The 26,208-nt window shown below is 37.4% G+C and overlaps 1 protein-coding gene across 2 annotated transcripts; it reads left to right on the top strand.

The window, feature by feature from the left end:
• Positions 1-14,007: 14,007 nt before the first annotated feature.
• On the top strand, positions 14,008-17,387 carry LOC128596741 (T-cell surface glycoprotein CD1e, membrane-associated-like). Of its 2 annotated transcripts, XM_053606412.1 has the most exons (6): positions 14,008-14,140; positions 14,483-14,770; positions 15,353-15,631; positions 15,863-16,141; positions 16,767-16,860; positions 16,985-17,387. In XM_053606412.1, the coding sequence occupies exons 1-6, from the start codon at positions 14,074-14,076 to the stop codon at positions 17,151-17,153; spliced, it is 1,176 nt and encodes a 391-aa protein (XP_053462387.1). In that variant the 5' UTR covers positions 14,008-14,073; the 3' UTR covers positions 17,154-17,387. The 2 variants fall into 2 exon arrangements, with proteins under 2 accessions (XP_053462387.1, XP_053462388.1); XM_053606413.1 differs by lacking the exon at positions 14,483-14,770 and having other exon boundaries at positions 14,032-14,140.
• The last annotated feature ends 8,821 nt before the right edge of the window (positions 17,388-26,208 follow it).

Below are 26,208 nucleotides of genomic sequence, written 5' to 3'. Positions count from 1 at the left end.
TGCCACACAAAATAGCCCTTACTCTGAGGGCATACATTCTATGATGTAAACAGAGAACAACCCAAATTAAAAAAAAAAATTCTAGTGCACAGCAGCATGACTACAGTTAACAATACTATATTGTAAAATATTTAAAATTTACTAAGAAGGTAGATCTTAAACGTTCAAACTTCAAAAAATAAGGAAAAAAGGTAACTAAGTGAGATGATGGATTTGTCAATTAGCTTGTCATGGCAATCACTTCACAGTGTATACTTATATACAGACATCACGTTATGCACTTTAAGTATACTCAATTTTGATTAGTCAGTTGTGCTTCAATAAAGCTGAAAAATTTGTGTGAATAAATACAAACAAGAAAATAGGTACATAAGGAATCATCTTTCCTGAAAATAACCCAAAAAGAAAAATAAAACTCTTATTTTAATTCTTTTAAAAAAATCAGCAGATGAAAAATTTCCTTATAGTTTTAAAAACATACTAAAAATATTATTTTAAATAAGTTTTAGGTGATTTCTCTCCATCATTTTCTTACATAGGAAGATTAATTTATCCAAAGTCCCATCTTGTAATAAATTTCAAGAGCATTTTCTAGTTTTGGCAAAAGGCTAACAAAAGGGGATCTGTAAATGGGACTGTGGGGAATTCCCAGGAAAAGCATAGGAGGGGAATTTCTTTTAAAAAGAGAACACAACAGTAAATATTTTTAGTAAAACATGTGGTTAGACAGTGATGGAATTTTGTCAAACAAGGAAGAAATAATTGTACCATATAGTTATTTTTAAAAATAAGATTAATTTTGGAATTTTTCCCCTTTATTTTGTAAATGATTGTAAATGCTTCTAATTAGTACAGTTACTTGTAGCATTGATGTTTGGCATATGCCATTCCAATCTTTTTACTATATATTTTGGTTTTCATAGGTTAGTATATATTCTCTTGAATATCTATCACTGTCTCCTGTTCACAATGGTATTATGAAACTAAGATGTGTTTATATAGCAATATATAGCTACAGTAAATGCATTTATAGAAAATATTAAAAAGAATTAACGTGCACCTTCAACTCCGGAGACACGTAAAAGAACCATAAAATAAATCAAAGCGTATAGAAGGAAACCACCATAAAAGCTGCATTTTAAAAACAGAAATTAAAACAAATTACATACTAGAAATTATAGTACAGAAATTATAGTCTAGAAATTATACTACAAACTGTATTTTTTAAAAAAATTATCAGTTTGAAAAAACTGATAAAATATCAAAGTAAATAAATTATTGACAAGAAAATAATACTAAACAGTTGGAATTTAAAAGGTGAGTATTAACAGATGTGGTAAAGAGTAAAAATCAGTAAAAAATACTTCAGGTAATCTGAAGTCAAAATGAGATTGAAAATTTTAATGAAAATTGAAAATGGTGAAAATAAAAGCTAAAGGAAAAAGAAACTAATAATATAATAGTTAACATAAAAATTGAGCCTGAAGTCAAAGTTATAACGAATCCAGAAGAAATGAAGCTCATCTGTGATGAACAGTTTTAGATGTTTAAAAAGACAGGAAATAGTCAAAGTCATGTTATGAAGCTTAAATTATCACAACACGAAACCTCACCAACATGTCAATATTTAAAGATAAATAATGCACACAAATGAAAACAAAATACACAAATAAACCAACAATGCAATGGCTGTTATCTCATTTAACTTGTGAATTTAAGCAAGTCAAATTTACACCTACCAAATAGTGTTTTTACTGGAAGTGTAAGAATAAGTGAACATTAGAAAATCCATTTGTGTAGTTGTCTATAGTAATGGATTTTTGAGGGTATGTTTAATATTATTTAAGGCTTTTTAATCAATCATTGATTAAAAAAAGAAAACATTTTGTTAGTTTGGAATAAACAGGAATTCCCTTAGATGGTTTAGGGTAGTTATAACCAAAATATAGAAAGTATACTCAATTAAAAAAAGATTTAACACTAAAGGGGGAAACAGGACAAGGCTGTCTGCTATTGCCTGTTAGGTAAATAAAAAAAAAAAGAGGGTGAAAATAGAGAAAAATGAAAGTATTATTATTTGAAGATGATATGATTTTGTTCACAGAATAAATTAAGCAGTAGAAAAGTAACTTCAAAAGAAAATAATTAAGCAGCCTAGGTAGGTGAAGAAAACAACATGCTAAATAAGTGTAGTAATACTGTCGTACAAAATTTCCCAGTCAACTCTGTTTATTAAAAGTAAAAAAAGGGAACAAAATGAAAACCGGAAAAAGACTTTATTGGCAGAAAAACAAAATGAGTTGTTTATAACATATGTAGTTGTAAAATGAATAAAAATGTTACATTTTTTGCTAATTTTATTCTTTTAATGTTATTTTTCATGTTATTATGAATACATGAAATGTTTCTTCATTTATTTATATCTTTCACTTCTCTTAGCAATATGTTTTTGGTTTTCTATGTACACATCTTACATTTCTTTTATTAAATTAGTTCTTATGCATTTGAAATTAGTTCTTAAGCATTTGTATTATGCTTTTTGAGACTTTTGTGCATGATTTATGGTTATTATATAAATATAATTGCTTTTGGAATGTTTAGCTTGCATCCTGCTACTTCTGCACAGCCAAGAACACATTTTTGGCCGGAGCTGGGTTTGAACCTGCCACCTCCAGTATATGGGGCTGATGCCCTACTCCTTTGAGCCACAGGCACCGCCCCAGACTGCCTTTTAACAAGATTCCAGGTGAATTTGAGGAACTCAGAGATACCCATAGTAAGATCTCTGCTGAGGGTCAAAGACTTGGAAAAATATGAACCTCCCAGGGCTCTGACTTTAATGACTAAAATGAGTTGCTGTGGCATAAAAATAAAGCAAGCTGGGCTTTTGCTCTAAAAAAAAAGTCATCATAGTTTTTTTTTTTTACTACTTTATTTATTTATTTTTGTTGGGGATTCATTGAGGGTACAAAGATGGAGGTTACACTAAATGCATTTCTCAAGCAAAGTCCCTCTTATAAATGTGTTTCTCTCCCAATAGGTGTGCCAAACACCCTAACCCTCTGCCCCCATCCCTCCCTCCCTCTCTCCTCTTCTCCATTCCCCAACTCCTCCGTGTACTAGGTCATCAATTATCCCCATATTAAAATTGAGTACATTGGATTCTTGTTTCTCCATTCTTGTGATGCTTTACTAAGAAGAATGTGTTCCACCTCCATCCAAGTTAGTACAAAGATGTATAGGCTCCATCTTTTTTAGTGGCTGAATAATCTTCCATGGTATACATACACCACAGCTTGTTAATCCATTCCTGGATTGGTGGGCATTTAGGTTGTTTCCACATTTTGGCAATTGTAAATTGAGCTGCGATAAACAGTCTAGTGCAAATGCCCTTATGATAAAAAGATTTTTTTTCTTCTGGGTAAATGCCCAGTAATGGGATTGTAGGATCAAATGGGAGGTCAAGCTTGAGTGCTTTGAAGGTTCTCCATAATTCCTTCCAAAAAGGTGGTATTAGTTTGCAGTCCCACTAGCGGTGTAAAAGTGTTCCCTTCTTTCCACATTCACACCAGCATCTGCAGTTTTAAGACTTTTTGATGTGGGCCATTCTCACTGGAGTTAGGTGACATCTCAGAATGGTTTTGATTTGCATTGCTCTGATAATTAGGAATGATGAGAATTTTTTCATATGTTTCTTAGCCATTCATTTGTTTTCTTTAGAGAAAGTTCTATTCATCTCTCTTGCCCATTGATATAGGGATTTTTGGCTCTTTTTATGTTGCTTGATTTGAGTTCTCTGTAGATCCTGGTCTGATTCATAATATGCAAATATTCTTTCCCATTCTGATGACTAGGAATATATCTAACAAAAGAGGTGAAGGAAACCTATAAAGAAAATTACAAAACCCCAAGAAAAGAAATAGCAGAAGATATTAACAAATGGAAGAACATACCATGCTCATGGTTGGGAAGAATCAACATTGCTTAAATGTCCATACTTCCCAAAGCAATCTAAGATTCAATGCAATTCCCATTAAAATCCCAACATCATACTTTCAAGACTTGGAAAAAAATAATTCCTTATTTTGTATGAAACCAGAAAAAACTCTTTATAGCTAAGGCAATTCTTAGTAATAAAAACAAAGCCAGAGGCATCAGCCTACCAGACTTTAGGCTGTACTACAAGGCCATAGTGATCAAAACAGCATGGTATTGGCACAAAAATAGAGACATAGATACCTGGAACCGGAAAGAAAATATGAGATGAAGCTAACATCTTACAGCTACCTAATCTTTGGTAAACCAAACAAAAACATACATACAACAATAGGGGGAATGAATCCCTATTCAGTAAATAGGTGCTGGGAGAACTGGATAACCACATGTAAAAGAGTGAAACTGGACCTGCACATTTCACCACTCACTAAAATTGATTCAAGATGGACAAAAGATCTAAATCTAAGAGATGAAACAATAAAAATCTTTGAAGAAAGTGTGGAGAAAACACTTGAAGGTATTGGCCTGGGAAAAGAATTTATGAAGAAGAATTCAATAGCAATTGCAACAGCAGCAAAAATAAACAAATGGGACTTAATTAAACTGAATGGCTTCTGTACAACTAAGGAGACAACAGCCAAAGCAAATAGAAAGTCATGATAGTTTTTGACTCTAGAATTTCTTTTCAATTTGTTTTAATGAAATAACTTGATTCTTTAATAATATTCTTTATTTAATGCTTCATTGTTGTTTCCTTTAATTCTTAACTACGGACATTGTTCTTTGAATGTATGTAATGGGAGCTTTGAGGTCTTTCTGCTATGTCCCAAACCTGAGTAATGTCAAAGGCAATTTCTCTTGATTTCCTTTTTTCCTTCCATGTATAGTCACGCGTCCCTCTTTGTTCTTGTGCTTCCTTTTTGTTTTTGAAAAGTGGATATCATAGATCATGTATTGATTCTGATTCCTTCATGGTTATTGCTCTTAGAGCTTTGTTTTGTCCGTTTAGTGACTTGTTTGTGCTAATTTTGTACAATCTGACTTCCCCACATGGCACAGCTGCTGATGTCTTTAATAATTTAAAAAAATTCTTGTTTTTCTTTTTTTTTTTTAAATTAAATCATAGCTGTGTACATTAATGTGATCATGGGGTACCATACACTTGTTTTATATACCATTTGACATATTTTCTTTTCTTTTTTTTTGTACCATACACTGGTTTTATAGACTGTTTGACACATTTTCATCACACCGGGTCACATAGCCTTCCTGGCATTTTCTTAGTTATTGTGTTAAGACATTTACATTCTACATTTACTAAGTTTTACATGTACCCTTGTAAGATGCACCACAGGTGTAATCCCACCAATCACCCTCCCTCTGCCCACCTTCCCCCTTCCCTCCCTTCCCTCTCCCCCTTCCCCATATTCTTAGGTTATAACTGGGTTATAGCTTTCATGTGAAAACCATAAATTAGTTTCATAGTAGGGCTGAGTACACTGGATACTTTTTCTTCCATTTTTGAGATACTTTACTAAGAAGAATATGTTCCAGCTCCATCCATGTAAACATGAACGAGGTAAAGTCCCCATCTTTCTTTAAGGCTGCATAATATTCCATGGTGTACATATACCACAATTTATTAATCTATTCGTGGATTGATGGGCACTTGGGATTTTTGCATGACTTAGTAATTATGAATTGGGCTGCAATAAACATTCTGGTACAGATATCTTTGTTATAATGTGATTTTTGGTCTTCTGGGTATATACCTAGTAGAGGAATTACAGGATTGAATGGCAGGTCTATTTTTAGATCTCTAAGTATTCTCCAAACATCTTTCCAAAAGGAATGTATTAATTTGCATTCCCACCAGCAGTGTAGAAGTGTTCCCTTTTCTCCACATCCACACCAACATGTCTGGTCTTGGGATTTTGTGATATGGGCTAATCTTACTGGAGTTAGATGATATCTCAAAGTAGTTTTGATTTGCATTTCTCTGATGATTAAGGATGATGACCATTTTTTCATATGTCTGTAAGCTGTGTGCCTGTCTTCTTCAGAGAAGTTTCTCTTCAAGTCCCTTGCCCAGCCTGTGATGGGATCACTTGTTCTTTTCTTGCTTATACGTTTGAGTTCTCTGTGGATTCTGGTTATGAAAACTTTGTTGGAGATACAACCTTCAAATATCTTCTCCCATTCTGAGGGCTGTCTGCTTGCTTTACTTACTGTGTTCTTGGCTGTGCAGAAGCTTTTTAGTTTGATCAGGTCCCAGAAGTGTATTTTTGAAGCTGTGTCAATTGCCCCGGGGGGTCCTCCTCATAAAATATTCGCCCAAACCGATTTCTTCAAGAGTTTTTCCTGCACTTTCTTCTAGTATTTTTATAGTTTCATGTCTTAAGTTTAAATCTTTAATCCAGTGAGAGTCTATCTTAGTTAATAGTGAAAGATGTGGGTCCAGTTTCAGTCTTCTACAGGTCACCAGCCAGTTCACCCAGCACCATTTGTTAAATAGATTCCCTATTTAAATAGGGAATCTATTTAACAAATAGAATGTTTTTAATTGGCTTGTCAAAGATTAAATAACGGTAAGTAGCTGGATTCATCTCTTGGTTCTCTATTCTGTTCCAGACATCTACTTCTCTGTTTTTGTGCCAGTACCATGCTGTGTTGATCACTATCGATTTTGAGGTCTGGTAGCATGATTCCTCCTGCTTTGTTTTTATTTCTGAGTAATGTCTTGGCTGTTCGAGGTTTTTTCTGATTCCATATAAAATGAAGTATTATTTTTTTCATCTTTAAAGTTTGACAGTGGAGCTTTAATAGGGATTGCATTAAAACTGTATATTGCTTTGAGTAGTATGAACATTTTAACAATGTTGATTCTTCCCAGCCATAAGCATGGTATGTTTTTCAATTTGTTAATATTTTCAGCTATTTCTTTTTTTAGAGTTTCATAGTTCTCTTTATAGAGATCTTTCACGTCCTTTGTTAGATAAACTCCCAAATATTTCATCTTCTTTGGCACTACTGTGAATGGAATAGAGTCCTTAAGTGTTTTTTCAGCTTGACTATTGTTGGTATATATAAAGGCTACTGATTTATGAATATTAATTTTGTAACCTGAGATGCTGCTGTATTCCTTGATCACTTCTAAGAGTTTTGTAGTAGAATCCCTGGTGTTTTCCAGATATACAATCATATCATCAAACTTTCGCGAAGAGCAAAAGATTGATCTCTTCTGACACTATATGGATACCCTTGATCGCCTTTTCTTCCCTCATTGCGAGGGCTAAAACTTCCATTACAATGTTAAAGAGCACTGGAGACAATGGGCAACTTTGCTTGGTTCCTGATCTGAGTGGAAATGATTTCAATTTAACTCCATTCAATACGATATTGGCTGTGGGTTTGCTGTTTATGGCCTCTATCGGTTTAAGAAATGTTCCTTCTATACCAATTTTCTTAGGTGTTCTGATCCTGAAGGGATGCTGGATATTATCAAAAGCTTTTTCTGCATCAATTAAGAGAATCATATAAAATTCTTGTTTTTCTAAAAAGCCTGGTGTCTTAGAGGTCACCCTATGTCAGTCAGCACAGCTTAGTGGTCACCCTCTGACTGGTCAGAGGTTATATTCAAAACAACTTGAACCAGTAAGGCTTCTACCCTTGACTAATGGATCTTTGTTTGGTTTGGCAAAACCATTCCATATTCAGGAAAATTAGAATGGATTGAAAATTATGTCCAATCTTATCATTGTGTTGGGGGAAGAGGATTTGCCATGCTTCTCACTCCACTGTTATGAAAATTCCCTGCTTTAGAAAAATTAAGGGGTCACATCTTTGCCTGCCTGGTTTTCATGTGCATTCTGAACATGAAATTGCCACTTACCTAAGAATTTTTTGTCATGGACAGATAAAAAAAAATTTAGCAGAGGCCTATTTAGATGCTTAAATAATTTTGGAGGCCTTCTGGCTGGTGTTGTAGCATAAGTGAAGTAAGGAAGCATTTGCTCATGTCTGCATAGCATGGTATCAGGAAGAGGGAGACCCATGTTACTAAGAGTTCATCAAAGAGGATGTCATTCTGCAAGTGTTGATCTACTGACACATAGGAACCTAATGACTCAGTGACATGGTAGAAGTGTCAGTTCTGACACATTTCTTACTAAGTTTGTCTGACATTTGCAGATGTGTCCTTATCAGATGAAGAATCTCTTGACCATGTTATTTGAATGTGAGCATGATATAACTTTCACTAGAGTATATTATGGAATTGAAAGCATGGTCATATTCAAAATTGTCTTTTTTCCATTTTTCTCAAGAAAAGATATACTTAAAACAGAAAAGCAGTTTAAACAATATTTTAAAAGTTTTGTATCATGAAATACATGTGAATTATGGCCCCTTTTCAGTTACTTAGATGCAATATGCTCCTTGTATTTCCTGTGTGTTTGCATATACTGTGTTCTCTTTTCTAGGTTAATTCCTATTCTTTCCTAATATCTCAGGTCTATCATCACTTTTTGTAAATCCTTCCTTGACTTACTCTGTTTTTCACTCATGCTAAACTCTACCAGGACAAGGTCTATATACCCTTCTCCCCACTCTTAATTTGATCTACTGTTACATTTTTCATTCTTAGTAAAAGGGCTGGCATACAGTAAATACACAATGAGTATTTATTTAATGAATGAAAGAATGAATACATGAACATACTTCAAGATAAGTGAACATTTTCTAAGATGCAGATGGTAATATTATTAAATTTAACTTTGAAATATAATTTGAAGGAGGAGGGCACATTTAGAATCCTTCACTGCTTTCTATAGGATCTGTGTTTGAAGGGATCAGCACAGTCCATGCAACAACTGATGTGTTGGGAACCACCCGAATACCTGAAGCTGGAGCCTTGGTTTCAACATGACCCAAATGAGCTGTGCATCTCAATCCTATCTGTCCCAAACCTGTGCTCTCTGCCTTCATGGATGGGACCACTTTATATCCTCTCAGTCACAATTCTTAGATTAATCCCAATTTTGTTCATATTGTGTTGGTTATTTCCACCTCTTTCATTCTCTATTCTGTGATAAAGTCATCTTCTGTCCTGCTCTTATCACCCTCTGGTGCATTCTCTAGTGGATCTCATTGGGATTTAGAAAATGTTACAAAATATTAGTTTAACCACATCATTCTCATGCTTTAAGATGCTTTACTTGCTTGAAAAAGGAAAGACAAGTCTTTAGCATGGCATGAATAATTCTTCCACAATCAGGGCTTCTCAATTCCCCGGCCTTGGCCCTTTGGTTTGTTAGCCCCAGTACTTGCTTCTATCATAAAATAAATCTCTACACATCTTTCATCTGTTTTAACATCAAACTTCTAATATGTTTCATGATATGTTGAGGCATTTACCCCTTTCACTATTCTTTAGCAAAATATAAAGGATCTTATGCTTTCATTTGTTTTGCATAAAACTTAAAATAAAAATGTCAAATTGACCCAGGCTTCCTGGAACTAGGAGGCTGCCATTCTAATTAACCTCCCCAGCCTCTCTGGGGATATGACACAGTGGGCCTGTCCATCCTAGCAAGAACAAAGAGGTGATGCAGGAGGTCTGGTTGCCTTAGTCCTTGCTCTGCTTCTCCTGCAATTACACTATCTGTTCCAGGCTGGGATGTTTCTTCAGCAAACGTGATTTCTCTAAGAGTGAATTTATTGCATTATTATCATGGGAACAAATTGTCTTGTAGCCTGAAACTTGGTGAAACCAGTGTAAATAATTATGTAGTTAATGACCAATATGTTTTGTTTTGATTTATATACAAATATTATACAGACATCTCCTTATCTTGTATTTTTTTGCATATAATTTGGTCTATGAATTTGAAACCATCTTGTGTGTTTTCCATTTTTGAAAAACTTCTTTTAAATTTCTTATCAGCAGTTGGATTCCTTCATTGTTTTCCAGACTAATAATTGATTTGTCTTTTTTTTTAAACATGCTTTTTTTTTTTTTTTTACATTTAAAGATTTGGATACAGAAAAAGCATTTGATAAACTTTATCATCCTTTCCTAATAAGAACACTTAAGAATATAGGATAGGTGGCACATTTCTTAAACTGATTGAAGCCATCTATGACAAACCCATACCTATTATCATACTGAATGGAGTAAAACTGAAAGCTTTTCCATTTAGAACTGGAACCAGACAAGATTGTCCTCTATTGCCACTACTATTCAACATAGTGCTGGAAGTTCTAGCCAGTACAATCAGGCAAGAGAAGGAAATAAAGCACATCTAAATGGGAGCAGAGGAGGTCAAACTCTCACTCTTTGCCAACAATATGATCTTATACTTAGAGACCCCCCAAAGACTCAATCACAAGACTCCTAGAAGTGATCAAGAAATATAGTAATGTCTCAAGATATAAAAATCAATGGCCACAAGTCAGTAACTTTTGTATATTCCAACATCAGCCAAGTTGAGAAACCAATCAAAGACACAATTCCCTTCACAGCAGCTTCAAAGAAAATGAAATACCTTGGCATATACCTAACAAAAGAGGTGAAGGACCTTTACAAACAGAATTATGAAACCCTAATGACAGCAATAGCAGAAGACATTAACAAATGGAACACACCATGCTCATGGCTGGGAAGAATCAACATTGTTAAAATGTCTATCTTCCCAAAGCAATCTACAGATTCAATGCCATCCCCATTAAAATCCCGACATCATGCTTTCAAGATTTGGAAAAAATAGTACTTTGTTTTGTATGGAACAAAACCCTGTATAGCCAAGGGAATTCTTAGTAATAAAAACAAAGCTGGGAGCATCATCCTACCAGACTTTAGGCTATACCACAAGTCTATAGTGATCAAAACAGCATGGAATTGTAACAAAAATAGAGATGTAGACATTTGGAACAGAATAGAAAACAAAAAGATGAAACTAACATCTTACAGCCACCTGATCTTTGATAAACCAAATAAGAGTGTACACTGGGGAAAAGAATCCCTATTCAATAAATGGTACTGAGAGAACTGGATAACCACATGTAAAAGACTTAGACTGGATCTGCATCTTTTACCACTTAGAAAAATTGATTCACAATGGATAAAAGATTTAAATATAAGGCATGAGACTATAAAAATCCTAGAAGAAAGTGTGGGAAAAATTCTTGAAGATGTTGGCCTGGAGAAAGTGTTTATGAAGAAGATTTCTGTGGCAATTGCAGCAACAAAAATAAATAAATGGGACTTAAAGAAACTGAAAAGCTTCTGTACAGCTAAGGAGAGAACAACCAAAGCTAATATACAACCTTCAGAATGGGAAAAGATGTTTGCATGTTACACAAATGACAAAGGTTTGTTAACTAGGATTTACAGAGAACTCAAATTAATCAATAAAAAAAGAGCAAACAATTCCATCTATCACTGGGCAAGAGACTTCTCTAAGGAAGACATATGAATGGCTAAAAAATATTTGAAAAAATCCTCATCATTTCTAATCATCAGAGAAATGCAAATCAAACCCACACTGAGATATCCTAACCCCAGTAAGATCAGCCCACATCACAAAGTCCCAAAGCTACAGATGCTGGTGCGGATGTGGAGAGAGGGAAACGCTTTTCCACTGTTGGTAGGACTGCAAACTAATACAATGTCTTTGAAAAGAAGAATGGAGAATCCTCAAAGAGCTCAAATTAGATCTCCCATTTGAGCTTGCAATCCCACTACTAGACATCTCTACCCCGAGGAAAAAAAATCATTTTATCATAATGACATTTGCACTAGATTATTTATCACAGCTCAACTTACAATTGCCAAGATATGGAAACAACCTAAATGCCCATCAACTCAGGAATGGATTAACCATTGTGGTATATACATACCATAGAATACTATTCGGCCATAAATAAGATGGTGACTTCACATCTTTTGTATTATCTTGGATGGAATGGAAACACATTCTTCTTAGTAAAGTATCACAAGAATGGAAAAGCAATTATGCAATGTACTCAATACTAATATGAAGCCAGTAGACGATGTAAGCCATGTCCACATGGGAGAAAAACTCACTTCAATTCAATTTCAGGGGAGGGGCAACAAGGGAGAGGGAGAGAGGAGGTGGGTTGGGGTACTTCCACTGAACAGGCACAGTGTGGGTGTGTTTGGCACACCTTTTAAGTCTGGGACATAACCATAAGAGAGACTACCCGTAAAAATAAAATATTTTGGCCTGGTTGTTTGTATCCTCACATTAACTAGAAATAAAATAAATAAATAAATAAGAGATAAGAGCTAAATGTTAGTGGTCTCCCCTTGCTTGATTTGGCCTCCTCTTCTACAAACATCATAACTTAACCAATTTTTCTGATTGCCTGCATTTTCTATTCCACTTCTGTAACCAATAAGACATAATTTAAAATAAACCCAATCTCTCCCCTTTCTTTTCATCTCTTTCCCAGATTTCGGCAAAATAACATGAGATTTAATTTCCTAATTATTAGCTTTTTTCTCAAATACTAACCAGCTGTGTTAAGTTTTATAAGTATATGTTAAACAACTATTTAGAGATAACTCTGTTTTTGAAAATTATTTTATACCAGTCTTTTCTTTGGTATCATTTCTTGAGTTCTTCATTCACATTAATATTTGATTTGATGTTATGTGGATATTTGTTTGAGTTGTAGAATGTTCAAAAATTGATCAATTTTTCCCTGGTAGGAGAATGATAATTTACCTCAGTAAAGAATTTAGGATTACTGAGCTTACCAGAATTCTGCAATATTTTCTCACTGTGTCACATACGAGGCATCTGAAGCCAGTGTCATTTTCTTCTTGGGAATAGCCAGTATTTTTTGTCTGGAACTTTTAAAGATATTTCTTTAACCTTTGAATTTAGAAGCAATGCTAAGATGATACTGAGTTTGGACCTTTTTCAGTAATTCTGATCACTGTTCTGTAAGCCCTTTCTAAAAGAAAAGTAGAGGTTTGGGGTTGGATTTTGTGTTATGTTTCTTAGTGTCTGGCAAATTTTTTGTATATGTCAGTTCAGGCTATCACGAAAAATATCAGTGAAAAAAGAACAAAAATAAAGACTCAGTACCTGTGCTTCCGGGTCATGAGCTGCAATGGAAGCCCTCATGCCTGCCCTCATTCTCCCTTTGTTCCTAAGGTGATGTGACGCTAGCCCACAGGCTTCTCAACATGCTCATCTCATTTGGGTAGAGATCTGAGGCCCCTGTATACTCCCTGGAGACCAACCTATAGAGTGTGGGCAAAGTCTGCCTGCACCCCAGCTTAATATCTCCAAGGCAGACCCACTCATGGACCATTTCAACCGTGAAAAGTGCTTTGGCAGAGCAAACAGAGCAAATGGGCATTTCGTTAGCTGTGCTCAGAATAACCTAGGGTCATCTGATAATGATTTGAGAAGAACACAGGATGGAACAGGAGAGAGACCAAGGGACCAGGGAGAACAGGCAGGCATGTGAGAAGAGCAAAAGTGGACATGGAGGCAAAGAAAAAAAAAAATGGGAGAACGAGAAGAGGGAGAAAGAGGTCCAGGCGGCCTACAGGTGGAGGGGAAGACCACAGAAAGGTGGGAGCAAGAAGATTGCTCGACAGGTCGCTGGGTACCACCTGGAGTCACTTCCATCGCTTCTCAAAGATGAGAACATTGGTAACCCAAGTGTGCCTTTGACTTCTCCAAGGTCAAAAGCTACTACATTTTTTAGCTAGACCACAGATTTTTTTCTGAGCCAGGACTCCTTTTACAGCAGATAGTGCAATAGAGGGGGCCGGGAGGGTGTTGGCAAGAGTGGGGAGAAAATCTGGAAGGCAGACAGTGGGAGGGATGAAGGGGAAATGAGAGACCCTGTGGGAGGCTGTGGTGAAGGGAGGTAGCGGGGCTTTTCTTGTAAGGAAGTGGGCATAGGGAGAGGTTTGCCCTGTCTGTGTGGCAGGGGAAGTCAGCTGACAGCAACAGAGGGTACTTGGAGGGCGCTGATGTCTGAGATCCCAGGGCAGGTGTCCTGCGGAGGCATCCCTCCCCTGACAGAGCTCTGATGCTGCTCCTTCCCCTGATCCTGTTCCTCTCCAGGGAACTCTGCTGCCCTGGGGAAGTCATGGCAGGTAAGAAGAGCTCAGGAGGAAGGAATGACACCTGCTTGGGCACAGTGTGTGTGTGTGTGGGGGAGGTGGGTTTGGGTGACGGAGCCCTGGGGAGGACCTGGGAAAGGGAGCAGTGCTTCCCAGGGATGCTCCAGGAGTCTGCCTTCCAGCCTCAGAATTCTTGCCTACAGTCACAGCTTCTAACTCTGATTTTGGGGAGAGGAATTCCGCCCCGGGGAGAGGGTCCTGGAATATGTGCATCCTGCTAACTATCTCTTCCTTCCTCTCCTGTCCTGCTCCTCTTCCTCCTGTGACCTCTTCACCTTCTTTCCACTTGTTCTTCCCCTCTCTCGGCTCCCCCAGCTCCAGGATCCCGTCATCCAGCAGCAGAAGAGCCCCCCACCTTCCGCATGCTCCAGATCTCTTCCTTTGCCAACCACAGCTGGGCGCGCACCCTGGGCTTAGCCTGGCTGGGGGACCTGGAGACTCACTCCTGGGACTGGGTCGTGGGCACCATCCGCTTCCTGCGGCCCTGGTCCCGGGGAACCTTCAGCAAGGAGGAGATGAAGCACATACAGGCGCTGTTCCAGTTTTACCTGCATGCCTTTACCAGGGAACTACCAGCCTATGTCTCTCAATTTCAGTTAGAATGTGAGTTCATTGTTGCCAGCTGATAATTTGCCTGGTCTATGGCTCTGGCCCTCACCTTGTTTCTTGTTTCCATTTTTCTCTCACTCCTCCCTCTGCTGCACCCATCATTACACCTCCCCATATACAGGGAAGGGTCTGCATGTGCACATCTCTGCATGCCCCCAACATGCCCTCAAGTCCTGGATCCTTGGAATTGTTGTCTCTTTTTGATTTTCTGCCCATCATTCCTGGCCTCACACTCAGTTTTTCCCAATCTGGCCTCACACTCAGTTCTTCCCAAACAGGCTTCTGGCCGCTTTCCTCCTTAGCCTGATTGTTCACACGGCCTGCCCTGGACCTTACCAGTCTCACAGGAGTTCTTCCAGACTATCCTTCCCATCTACCCCTTCCCCGTTAATGATTTTACAGTACCTTTATCATCTTCAAATTTTCCTCCCACAAATTACCTTCCCCTTTCCATCTAGTCTTCCATATGATTTCCCAGAAAAATTTTCTTCCCTTGAGACTCATTACTCTCTAAATTGTTCATTTTTTTTCTATCCTTCTTTTCATATTGATTCTGTCTTCCCTGTCTACCCTCAGATCCCTTTGAGGTCCAGATAGCAGCCGGCTGTAAAATTCATGCTGGAAAGACCTCTGAATTCTTCTTAAATGGGGCATATCAAGGATCAGATTTCCTGAGTTTTCAAGGAACTTCGTGGGAGCCATCTCCAGGAGCAGGGAGTCAGGCCCAGAATGTCTGCAAGATGCTCAATCGCTACAGAGATATTAAAGAAATAGTGCAGACCCTTCTTGGTTATACCTGCCCTCGATTTCTGGCAGGCCTCCTTGCAGCAGGAAGGTCAGAACTGGAACGACAAGGTGAGCCTCCTCTCCTAGCACTAGGGCTTTAGCTTTTGTTTTCAAAGTTGCCAGTTCTTATTATCATTTGAAACACACATTGAGAGGGTGGAGGGTGAGATGTGTGGGTTTAGGATTATTTCTTAGACAAGAGAAAGAAGTGATTGCTCAAACTTCTAAAGTACCAGAGACCCTGAGCTCTAGCCTGGGGTTCCCCTTAAATTCCATTTCTCCTCATCTTCTCTTGTCCAGTGAAGCCCCAGGTCTGGCTGTCCAGTGGCCCCAGCCCTGGGCCTGGCCGTCTGCTGCTGGTCTGCCATGTCTCAGGATTCTACCCAAAGCCCGTGTGGGTGATGTGGATGCGGGGTGAGCAGGAGCAGCCAGGCACTCGGCAAGGTGACCTCCTGCCCAATGCTGATGGGACGTGGTATCTCCAAGTGACCCTGGATGTGGCGGCTGGGGAGGTGGCTGGCCTGTATTGCCAAGTGAAGCACAGCAGTCTTGGAGGCCATGATATAATCATCCACTGGGGTAAGAATAAGTGGGGGCCCAGTTGGGAAGTAATGGAATATGGCCCTAGGGCTTTTGAGTGAAGAGCAGAGAAAATGGGTAGCAACAGAAGGATAAAATTAGGAGAATCCAAATGCAGAAGGGTAGAAAATGACTGCAGTTAAATTTGAAGAAAATGCAAGAGGGGATTAGAGGTACTACAAAAGAATGAAAAGGTGAACTAGTAATGTGATGGAAGAGGGTTGGGGGAGATCACAGACAGACTCAGGAGGAACTAAAATGAGGGCTGTAGACAACACAGATGAAGACTCTAGGTGGGCTGGTGAAATGAGAAAGCTTCACTGTAAGTTGACTACCCAAGGGACTGTAACAAACTGGTCAACATAAGCAGGTGGTCAATGTAAGGAAGCAGGCCTCCTGTTCTGATACATACATGTGGTGCATGACCAACCCAGGAACATTAGGTCAACATAAGGAGGTGGTCAAAATAAGGAAGGAAGCCTCTTGTACTGATTCGTAAATGTGGTGCATGTCCAACCCATGAACATTAGGTCAACTTAAGGAGGTGGTCAGTGCAGGGAGGTGGTCATCTATGGAGGTTCTGCTGTATTTTATGGATTGATATTTGTATTTTATCCCCAACCAGGCAGATACTCCATCCTTCTGATACTGATCTGTTTGAGTGTAATAGTTACTCTGGTCATGTTGGTTGTAGTTAACTCATGGTTTGAAAAACAATGGTAAGCTTTTTGTTTGTTCAACCTCTAATTAACTCTTTCTTCTATTTTCTATCTTCTTTTCTCCCTTTCCCCTTTCCTTTTGATTTCCATTCCTTGATATTAAGATCCTCTTCTTTTCCCACAGTTCAATTTGGAACCATGTCTCTCCCCATGTTCCAAGCACTGTCTTTCCCATGGGAGCCAACACTCAGGACACTAGGAGTTCAGGGCACCCGCTCTGCTTGGCACAAGAATCACGGATAAAAAAAAAATTCTTGGAGAAGTGGAAAAAAAGCCTAAAGCAATTCTGGTGACATTAGTTTCACCTTATATGTGAAAGGTACACCTTGTCTGTATCTTAAACATGATTTTATTAAAACAGTTTGTTAAAAAAAAAAATAGTTTGTTCTAGCAAAGATACTGATCCTTTTAGGAATCTGTTTTTTTTTTTTTTTTATCTTCCAGCAGTATCTTTTCTGCTTTGGCTACGTACACATTCTGCACTATCAATTCTTCAAACTGTAATTCAGATGCCTCTTCCTCACGGAAGCTTCCCAGGATCACCCAAGTGAAAGCTCCTCTGTACTCCCCAAATCAAACTGATCTTCATAAACACATTCATTTTTTACTACTCTGAAAGGTAGTTTAGGTTTCTGGTCCTCTTTTCTCTAAGTTGTTTGAAAATAGGATTTAGATATTTGTGTCTGTGTTCATGACAAAAGCCTGAGTTCAGGGCCACAAAGGATCTCATGCTGTGAAGGGACTCAGTGCTCAGTTTAATGTTCCATTGCTGTAATTGTGAAATTCTTAGTTTTCATAAGAGAGACATTACACTTTCATTTTGCACAAACCCCACAGATTACGCAACTGGTTCTGCCTGAAAATAATATTTCTCAATAAATACTGCCTGAACTAAATTCAGTGACAGATCAAGTGGTGTTGTCTTACTCTGTTCCCTCTTTGACATCTCTGCATCATTTGTGCTCTTATTAAAATCTTTCCCCTTTTGTCTTCTCAGCAAAGGTGTAGAAGACACATGAGGGCCTCAGCTCCACAGTGTTCATTCACCTCCAGGGATGTTTAAAGACAATAATAACATAAGAGATGTCTCTTGTCAGAGCGAAGACAGGGTTGAACTGGCATTCCTACTTCCCTGAGATTGTGCGTGTCTATGTGTGTTTTTGTAAATGTGCATATTCAGGGGAGAAATTCATATTTCGAATAATAAGGACATGGGGTTTGAGGGAAATTTTAATGTGCAAAGTCAGGCCTAAGGCAGTGAGACAAAGGAGTGATTAGATGTCAGTTAAACTATGTGTTTGCTTTTCTTTGCTATTTTGGCTTATTAATATTGTTATTTTCATTATTGTTTATAGTTTGCCTTTTGTTAGTCTTTTAAATGTACATTCTCAAATTATCTAATTAATTGAGATATATTTGATCGAACCTATTGGAAAACAGAAAGTGTTCAGAGTTCATAGAGATATCCAGTCAATCTCTTGCCTTGGTTGGGATAATTGAACAGATTATGCTGAGCTTTTAGTGGAAGTTTATAACTCCATGTTGGGAATTTGGGGGTTATCAGACAGGGTGTCATAATCACATATCAGGCTGCACTCTTAACCATGAGCAAGACATTAGACCAGCTTGTCCACTGTTGAGAGATCATCACCACCTGTAGAACACATTCAGATGGGCTATTTTGAGGCAGGCTGCTGGAGTCCAGAGAGGAAGGTAGAATTTCAAGTAGTTGTTTGGAGCAATAAATAATAAAATTCAGGGTTTAAATCCACAGAGGATGACCTCTATCAAAATGAAGATTCAAGAAGGGACCCCTCAGTTTCTGGCATAGGTGTATAGTGAAAACATTTTCCATGTTTCCCATTTGAAGAGATTTTGCCCCTGATTCGAGTTTTGGGTCGTGAGGATTCTTGAACCCTTTATATGGCTAGACTGTTTTGTCTGTCTCTGTGTCCAGTCCTTCTGCATACTATGTTCCTGTGACACTAGATTTCTTTTTGTCCTCCAATTATGTTAAGTTTCTTCTCAGCTCAAATGTAGCCTCCCTAGACAGACCTTTGCTAATCGGTCTAAGTAAAGTAGCACACTTCACTCCAGTAGCATAATTGATTATCTGGAACCATTACTTTGTTTTAAATTACCTTATTTATTGTTATGTGTTTATTGCCCTTCTCATCTAAAATATAAGCACCATAACATCCTGTATTTTATCTATCCTGATCACATTTATAACCCAGGGCCTAGATTATGGCTTAACATACAGTGGGTAATTAAAATATTTTTATTGAATGCACAAATGATATTAAACTTTGACTTACCAGAAGAGATTTTGGTGATGCCAGTCTCTACCTGATTGGGCATAGCTCATCTGGTACTATTATATTTCCAAAGGGCAAATGAAGTGAAAGCTATGCTGATTAGTATGATGTAAGCACTCCAATTTGTACAAATAATCAACACACTGAAATTGGCATAAATGTATTTATGATCTATGTACAAAAGACTTAATAAAAAAATAAATACCATGATTTGGTCATTACAAAAAAAAAAAAAGAAGAAGAAAATGTAAGTGTATCACCTACATTGTACAAATCTGGTAAAATGGTCACTCTCAGTTTTCTCTTTCCTTCAGATTATTGCCTTTACAGCCATGGTCAAATTTTAAGATACTGATAGGAACTTAGGAAGGGGAGATCCCAGAGCATTTTGTCAGAATTCTCTGTGCTGTGAGCAGCAAACTCAGCCACAGAGTGCTTCTTTGGGTTTCTCTTCTGCTGTACATGGGATCTTTTAGGGAAAGGTGACTGATGTTTACAGGGATTTTCAGAAAACTCTGGGTTCCTGAACAAAAATAGTTTAAAGCCTTCTAATTAATAAACTACTGACAAGGTTCTGTAGTTGAGAAGTTATCAAATATTTGGATGAGGTATAAGACACCTCTGCAGGTGACAGATATGGGCTATCTGCACACATACATCACCCCTCCTCATAAATTGGCATGAAGAGTTCAAAAAGAGCCCGAGGATATATGACTATGTTGCAAGAACGAGCAGCTCAACATTATTTTGAGAAGTTGTAAATATTGGTCCACAACAGAAAAACTCTGGGTCATCCTTACAATGTAGACCTTTGGCCTAAGTAATCTTATCACAACTTCATAAGAATCTGGTAATTAAGAGGAAAACATGTGATTAAATTGCCCCATGGCAGAGATGTCACCTAGTACTGCTGACCATATCATTTTGGCTGGAACCCCAGAACACAGTACTTACTATTCTAGAGGACCAGGGTGGTTTTCTCAATGATTAGGGATCGATGGCACGTCCATTTCCACCAGGTATAAAACCAAGAAGGTAATCTGTTCTGCGTACAGTTCAGACCTGGAGTTTACTGTGTTCTATTGTGAACACAAATACGGTAGAAATGATAGAGGGTAGGTTTGGAAAGAAAGAAGCGGGGAATATTCTCAGTTGTTAGTGAAAATTTCTCTGTGAATGGCATTATCTCACAGTGGGAGGGAGCAGTAGGTCTGATGGAATCAAGATATGCTAGAGCCTAAGCTCAGAAAAGTGTGGTGGGCCCAGGCCCAGGCCAGCCCTTGGAGAATTCCTGGCTGACATTGTTTATCTCAGAAATGAGATAAGCTGAGTATATGAAAGGCTTGATTAAGTGGAGCAACATAAACAGGGTCTCTAAGTGCATGACCTGCACATGACTAACGATGAGTATGTAGCCTGGTGCACCTGCTCTGGGGCCTGTGTGCAGAGGAAGGGGGCTGGTTACAGGCACATTGCTGCTGCATCAGGTCAGGCACCTGTGGATTTCTGGGACTTAGACTTTGCCCTTAAGAAATTAAAACTAGTTCATAATCTTTCCTCATTTATCATTTTCTCATCCTCATTTTCTTCTGTAAATGGTCCCTTCAATGAATTAGTTTCTCAGGATCTAATCTTTCTTCTGTTTGCTTCATCATTCTTGCTGAGTAGCAGATCACTCAAGTTCCCCTGCGTTCCATTCCCTCCTCTATGTTCCTGATCCAAGTGTGAACACCACCACCAAAAATGTGAAACAAGTCACTGATCCCATTACAAATAATGTGGTAATGATCACGTATTAAGCATCAGCTCAATTATCGCAGCAAATAAGAGAATTGTCTATTGTTAAAGCTGATTAATAAAAATCATTTGAACAAAGCCTGTTGTAGGCCAAACACTCTGCTCCATACTTTACACACAGTGACTCCTGTAATCTTCACAATAATCCTGAGCAGATACTATTATTTCCACTTAATGAAAGAAGACAAAGATTGCATAACTAGTAAGTGTTTTAGGCAGTCCTGCTCTAAAGTCTATGCCTAACTGCCACACTACACATTCAGAAAATGATCATTGGAGCCTATCACGTGATAGATGGATGCCATTACAGATAATGAAATGCAGCAGAGACACAGGAGGGAATGACCCCATCTTCACGGAGCTTACACTGGTAGTGGTGGGGTGGGAAGATGATATTAAATTAATAAAAATATTATATGTAAGGTGATGTTACAAACTACAATTAAGGACTGAATCAGGGGAAGGAGAACAAGAGAAACAGGGTCTATAACTTTAGAGATGTGGAGCAGAATGAGTCACTATGAGAAGATGGCTTTTGAGAAGAGAACTAAAGCAAAAACAAGAAATAAGCCAGGCAGCATCTGGGGGAAGAGTATTTTAGGCAAAGGAACTACGGACATAGGTAGCACTAGACTGGCTGTTGGCTGTTTTCTTTCTTTCTTTTTTCTTTCTCCCTCTCCCTTTCACATCCACTTCTCATCCCTCTTTTTTTTTCTGGACAGAGTCTTATTTTGTTGCCCCAGGCTACAGTGCCTTGGTGTCATAGCTCATAGTAACCTCAATCTCCTGGGTGCAAGGGATACTCCTGCCTCAGTCTCCTGAGTAGCTCGGACTACAGGCACTCACCACAATGCTTGGCCAATTTTCCAGTTTTTAGTAGAGACAGGGTCTCATTCTTGCTCAGGCTGGTCTTGAACGTCTGAGCACAAGTAATCTTCTCACCTTGGCCTCTCATACTGCTAACACTATAGGCATGAGCCACTGTGCCTGGCCAACACCGACTGTTTTCTAAAAAGTATGAGAATTCTAGCATAGCTGGATTGTAGTGAATGATAAGGAACCTCAGAGAAGATGAGGCTGGTGCGTTGCACTCACATCACAAGGGGCCTCACAGGCCACTAGGCAGGGATAAAAGTTGTTGTAGCATGTGAATAAATGTGTAGCAGTTGTTAGGCAAAAGGACATGAGTTCTTAGAAGAGGGGAGTAGAATAGTAGTTGCCAGAGACTGGGGGAAGAGGAAGTGGAGAGATTAGTCATTGGGTATGAAGTTTCAGTTACGCATGATAAATCTACCATAAAGCATAGTGCCAATAGCTAAACATGCTGTATTGGACACTTGAAATTTGCCAAGAGAGTAGGTCTTGTGTGAAGTGTTCTTACACACACACACACACACACACATTCACACACACCTACTACTAATAATAAAGGGGGTGAGAGGATATTTTGGGAAGTGACAGATGTATAGCCTTGATAACTGTAATATTTTCATGGGTGTATACTTATCCCCAAACTCATTGAATTACATACATCTAATATGTACAACATTTACATGCCAGACAATCCTCAACAATTTAGTTTTTTTAATGAGTTCTTTTTTTTTTTTTAAATGAGTTCTAAAACACATGTGTCACCTGGCTTTGCCATCTGTGAGTAGAAAATGGAGCAAGATCATATCTTATACATAAACTACAATGACCCCAATCTGCTTATCTGCTCTAGCCCAGCTGAAAGTATGCTCCACCTGTGACCACAGCTCAGGCTTTCTGAATCAGTTATCAGGTAGCACCTGCTATGTTTCTTCCTCTCCAGTTTATGCTTCTATTTGCCAACTATCTTTGGTTCACAGTGCTGCTTAGAATACCTTCATATTTGCTGGTACCCATGGTGAGAAGGTAACATCTAAACCAACCGTTGCCTCCGCCAAAGCTTCTGACTAGTCCTTGGGTGCCTTTGTGGAGGGATGCTCCATACAGAGGTGTGGGGATGAATTAATTAATCCTGAGCTCTTTATTTCATTTGATACTTAGTTACAGAAGCTGCTTTGCTTTCGGTTAGTCCCTTAAAGGCTCTTGACAGTCAGATTCTGACTGTTACTCATCTCTTGGGATTCAATAAAGAAACTCTTAACAATTTTTTCCTTTAGCTTTAGTTGGTTGGCCAAATTAGCAAGTTAAGTCACAGCAATAAATTGCACAGATTTCAAAGGATTTACCTAAACTCAATTTGTTAAAAGACCTAAGATGTGTTCTCAACTTCTGTCACTCTTAAAATTAAACTAAAAATGCTAATAATAGCACCTTTGCTTACCACTAAATATCATAGCTATGTGCACTAGCATCCAGACTATACATTAAAAATTAGAGAAATTCCTGTAGGGAGCCTGGCTGATTCCATTTCTTGTGTCAAGAAAATTCTAGGCTGCTAACATTCTTCAAATGAAGAACAACAATAATTCTTAAAATATGAAATAAAAGTATATAGTTTTAAAATAAATGACTTTTGAATGTTATATGTTTAATTTTTATCTATTTTAATAAATAGGAGTGTTACATACATATACATCAATATTAACTATAGTTCATTTATATGTATGTGTATTTGTGTTTAGCCTAGCAGGCAAGGCTAAACACAGGAAGTAATAAGCAGAGTAATCACAAAAAAGTACACATTAAAACAAATATAGGAGAGATATTTATATATTAACAGAAATATGGGTTTTTTCTTGCATTAACTTCTAAACTCTTCCAGCCTCTGCCCATTTCCCAGATTAAAAGCTGCTTCCACATTTTCAGGTATTATAGCCACTGCACTCTTATTTCTTAGTACTAATTTCTGTCTTAGTCTGTTCAGTTGACTATAATAAAACACCTTAGAGTAGGTAATTTATAAACAACAAAAATTTATTGCTCACAATTCTGGAGGCTTGGAAGTTCAAGATCAAGGTAGATTTAGAATCTGATGAGGGCTTGTTCTGTGCTTTAAAGATGGCAACTTGGTGGAAGGGAGAAGTGAGCTCCCCCAGGTCTCAATGAATCAGAAACAGGGAAAGCTAATCCTATTCCAGGTGATAAGCCTGGCACAGGTGGTATGGGCTCTATCTCTTCATAAGGAAATATTCTAGGACAAAGGCCCATTCTTATATGGCCCGGTGTAAATAAAAAGACCATCTGTATAAGACAGCTTTTCCAAACAGTTACACGCAATAAAAACCCACAAAGCATATACTAGTGAGTTTAAATATTTCAATTAAGCAGATATTCTAAAAAGGAAAACTAACTATGCAAACCTAAGTTTTCACATACTGGGATATACCTATTCTAGAAGGTCCTACCTACTAAGATCTATAACATACAAATGTTATTAATTGTAACGGACTAAGTTAATACATAAAAATGATAGTATGATGTCTTAGGTATCACCAGATCCTCACAAATTAAAAATTTCAATTACTCGGAAAGATGAAATGTTTAAATTAAAATTGATATGGGAAACATATTAAAAGTTCCATGGTAAAAGAGTTAGAATTTTATTTTCAAATATACTCAGCTGAATCTTCAGTACTTTATTCCTCACCCTTATTAATATTTTTTCTAAATTTTTATATTACTATTTTTATTATAGAAGAAAATATACATGAAAGTATATTGTTAGTTGATTTTCATCTAGGATTTGCCTTTCTATTATCTTTTTGGTTTTACCAATTTCTTATCTCCTATTTTCTATAAAAGTTGTACATTTATTTTATTATTTCAATAGATTTAGGGAGCACAAGTGTTTTTGATATACAGATGAATCATAGAATGCTGAAGTGAGGGCCCTCAGTGCACTCATCATCAGAATATTATGCATCTGTCAGCTCCTTGGTTAGGTATATTTCTAGATATTTTATTTTCTTTGAAACTATGTAAATGTTATTGATTTGACTCTAGCTTGACTTAGCTAATGATAGGAGATGGATTAAAGACTTAAACATAAGACCTGAAACCATAAAAATTCTACAAGTAAATGTAGGAAAAACTTTTCTGGAAATTGGCTTTGGCAATGAATTTATGACCAAGACCTCAAAAGCAAATATAGCAACAAGAAAAATAAATAACTGGAAATCAATTTAACTAAAACTTTTCCATACAGTAAAGGAAATAATTGGCAGAATAAATAGACAACCTACAGAATGGGAGAAAATATTCACAAACTATAAATCCAGCAAAGGATTAATATTGAGACTCTTCTAAGAACTCAAATAAATCAGCAAGCAAAAAAAAAAAAAAAATACAAGAAATGGGCAAAAATCATGAATAGATTTTTTTCTAAGAAGATATACAAATCACCATCAAACATATTAAAAAAGGCTCAACAATACTAATCATCAGGGAAATTCAAATTAAAACCACAATGGATATTTACATCTTACATCTGTCAGAATGACCACTATTAAAGAGTCAAATAAGGATAAATGTTGGTGTGGATAAGGTAAAAAGGAAACACTTGCACACTGTTAGTGGAATACAAATTAGCACACCCTCTATAGAAAACAGTATTGCGATTCCTAGCATTTGGTCAAGGGATATCACTACTGGGTATCTACTTAAAGGGAAATAAATCATTACATCAAAAAGACACTGGTCCCTAAATGTTTAAATTGCAATATAATTCACAATTGTAAAGACATGGAATCCACCTAAGTGCCACTCAACTGATGAGTGGATAAAGAAAATGTGACATATTATAATACCATAAAAAGGAATGAAATAATGTCTTTTGCAGCAACTTGGATGGAACTGAATACCATTACCATACAAGGATTATCTCAGGAATGGAAAGATGAATTCCACAAGTTTTCATTAATAAGTGGGAGCTAAGCAATTGATAAGTGGTCATAAAATGGTGTGATGGACACTGGAAGCTAAGAAGGTGGGAGGGTGAGGGATAAAAAATTATTATTGGATACAGTATAAACTATTCTGGTTATGGGTACAATAAAATCTGGCTGATATGATCCAGCCATATAATGAAAAAGATTTGAACTCCCTAAATTTGTTGAAATAAAGAAAAAAGTACAAAAAAGAAAAAATTAAAAAAAATGAACCACAGAACACATAGTAAGTAAAGCAAGCAGACAGCCCTCAGAATGGGAGAGGATTTTTGCAGGTATATTTCTGACAAAGGTCTAATAACCAGAATCCACAGAGAACTCAAACTTATTAATAAGAAAAGAACAAGTGATCCCAT

Source organism: Nycticebus coucang, chromosome 10 (genome assembly GCF_027406575.1).
Source record: "Nycticebus coucang isolate mNycCou1 chromosome 10, mNycCou1.pri, whole genome shotgun sequence".
NCBI lineage: Eukaryota > Metazoa > Chordata > Mammalia > Primates > Lorisidae > Nycticebus > Nycticebus coucang.
Note: the sequence above shows the minus strand (reverse complement) of the source record. Positions and strands in the feature narration are given on the sequence as shown.

Excerpts from the sequence above, each read along its gene's own strand:
- LOC128596741 (XM_053606412.1), top strand. The coding sequence starts at position 14,074 with ATGCTGCTCCTTCCCCTGATCCTGTTCCTCTCCAGGGAACTCTGCTGC. Across the intron at positions 14,141-14,482 it reads CCCTGGGGAAGTCATGGCAG|CTCCAGGATCCCGTCATCCA; the intron begins GTAAGAAGAGCT and ends CGGCTCCCCCAG. Across the intron at positions 16,861-16,984 it reads TCATGGTTTGAAAAACAATG|TTCAATTTGGAACCATGTCT; the intron begins GTAAGCTTTTTG and ends CTTTTCCCACAG.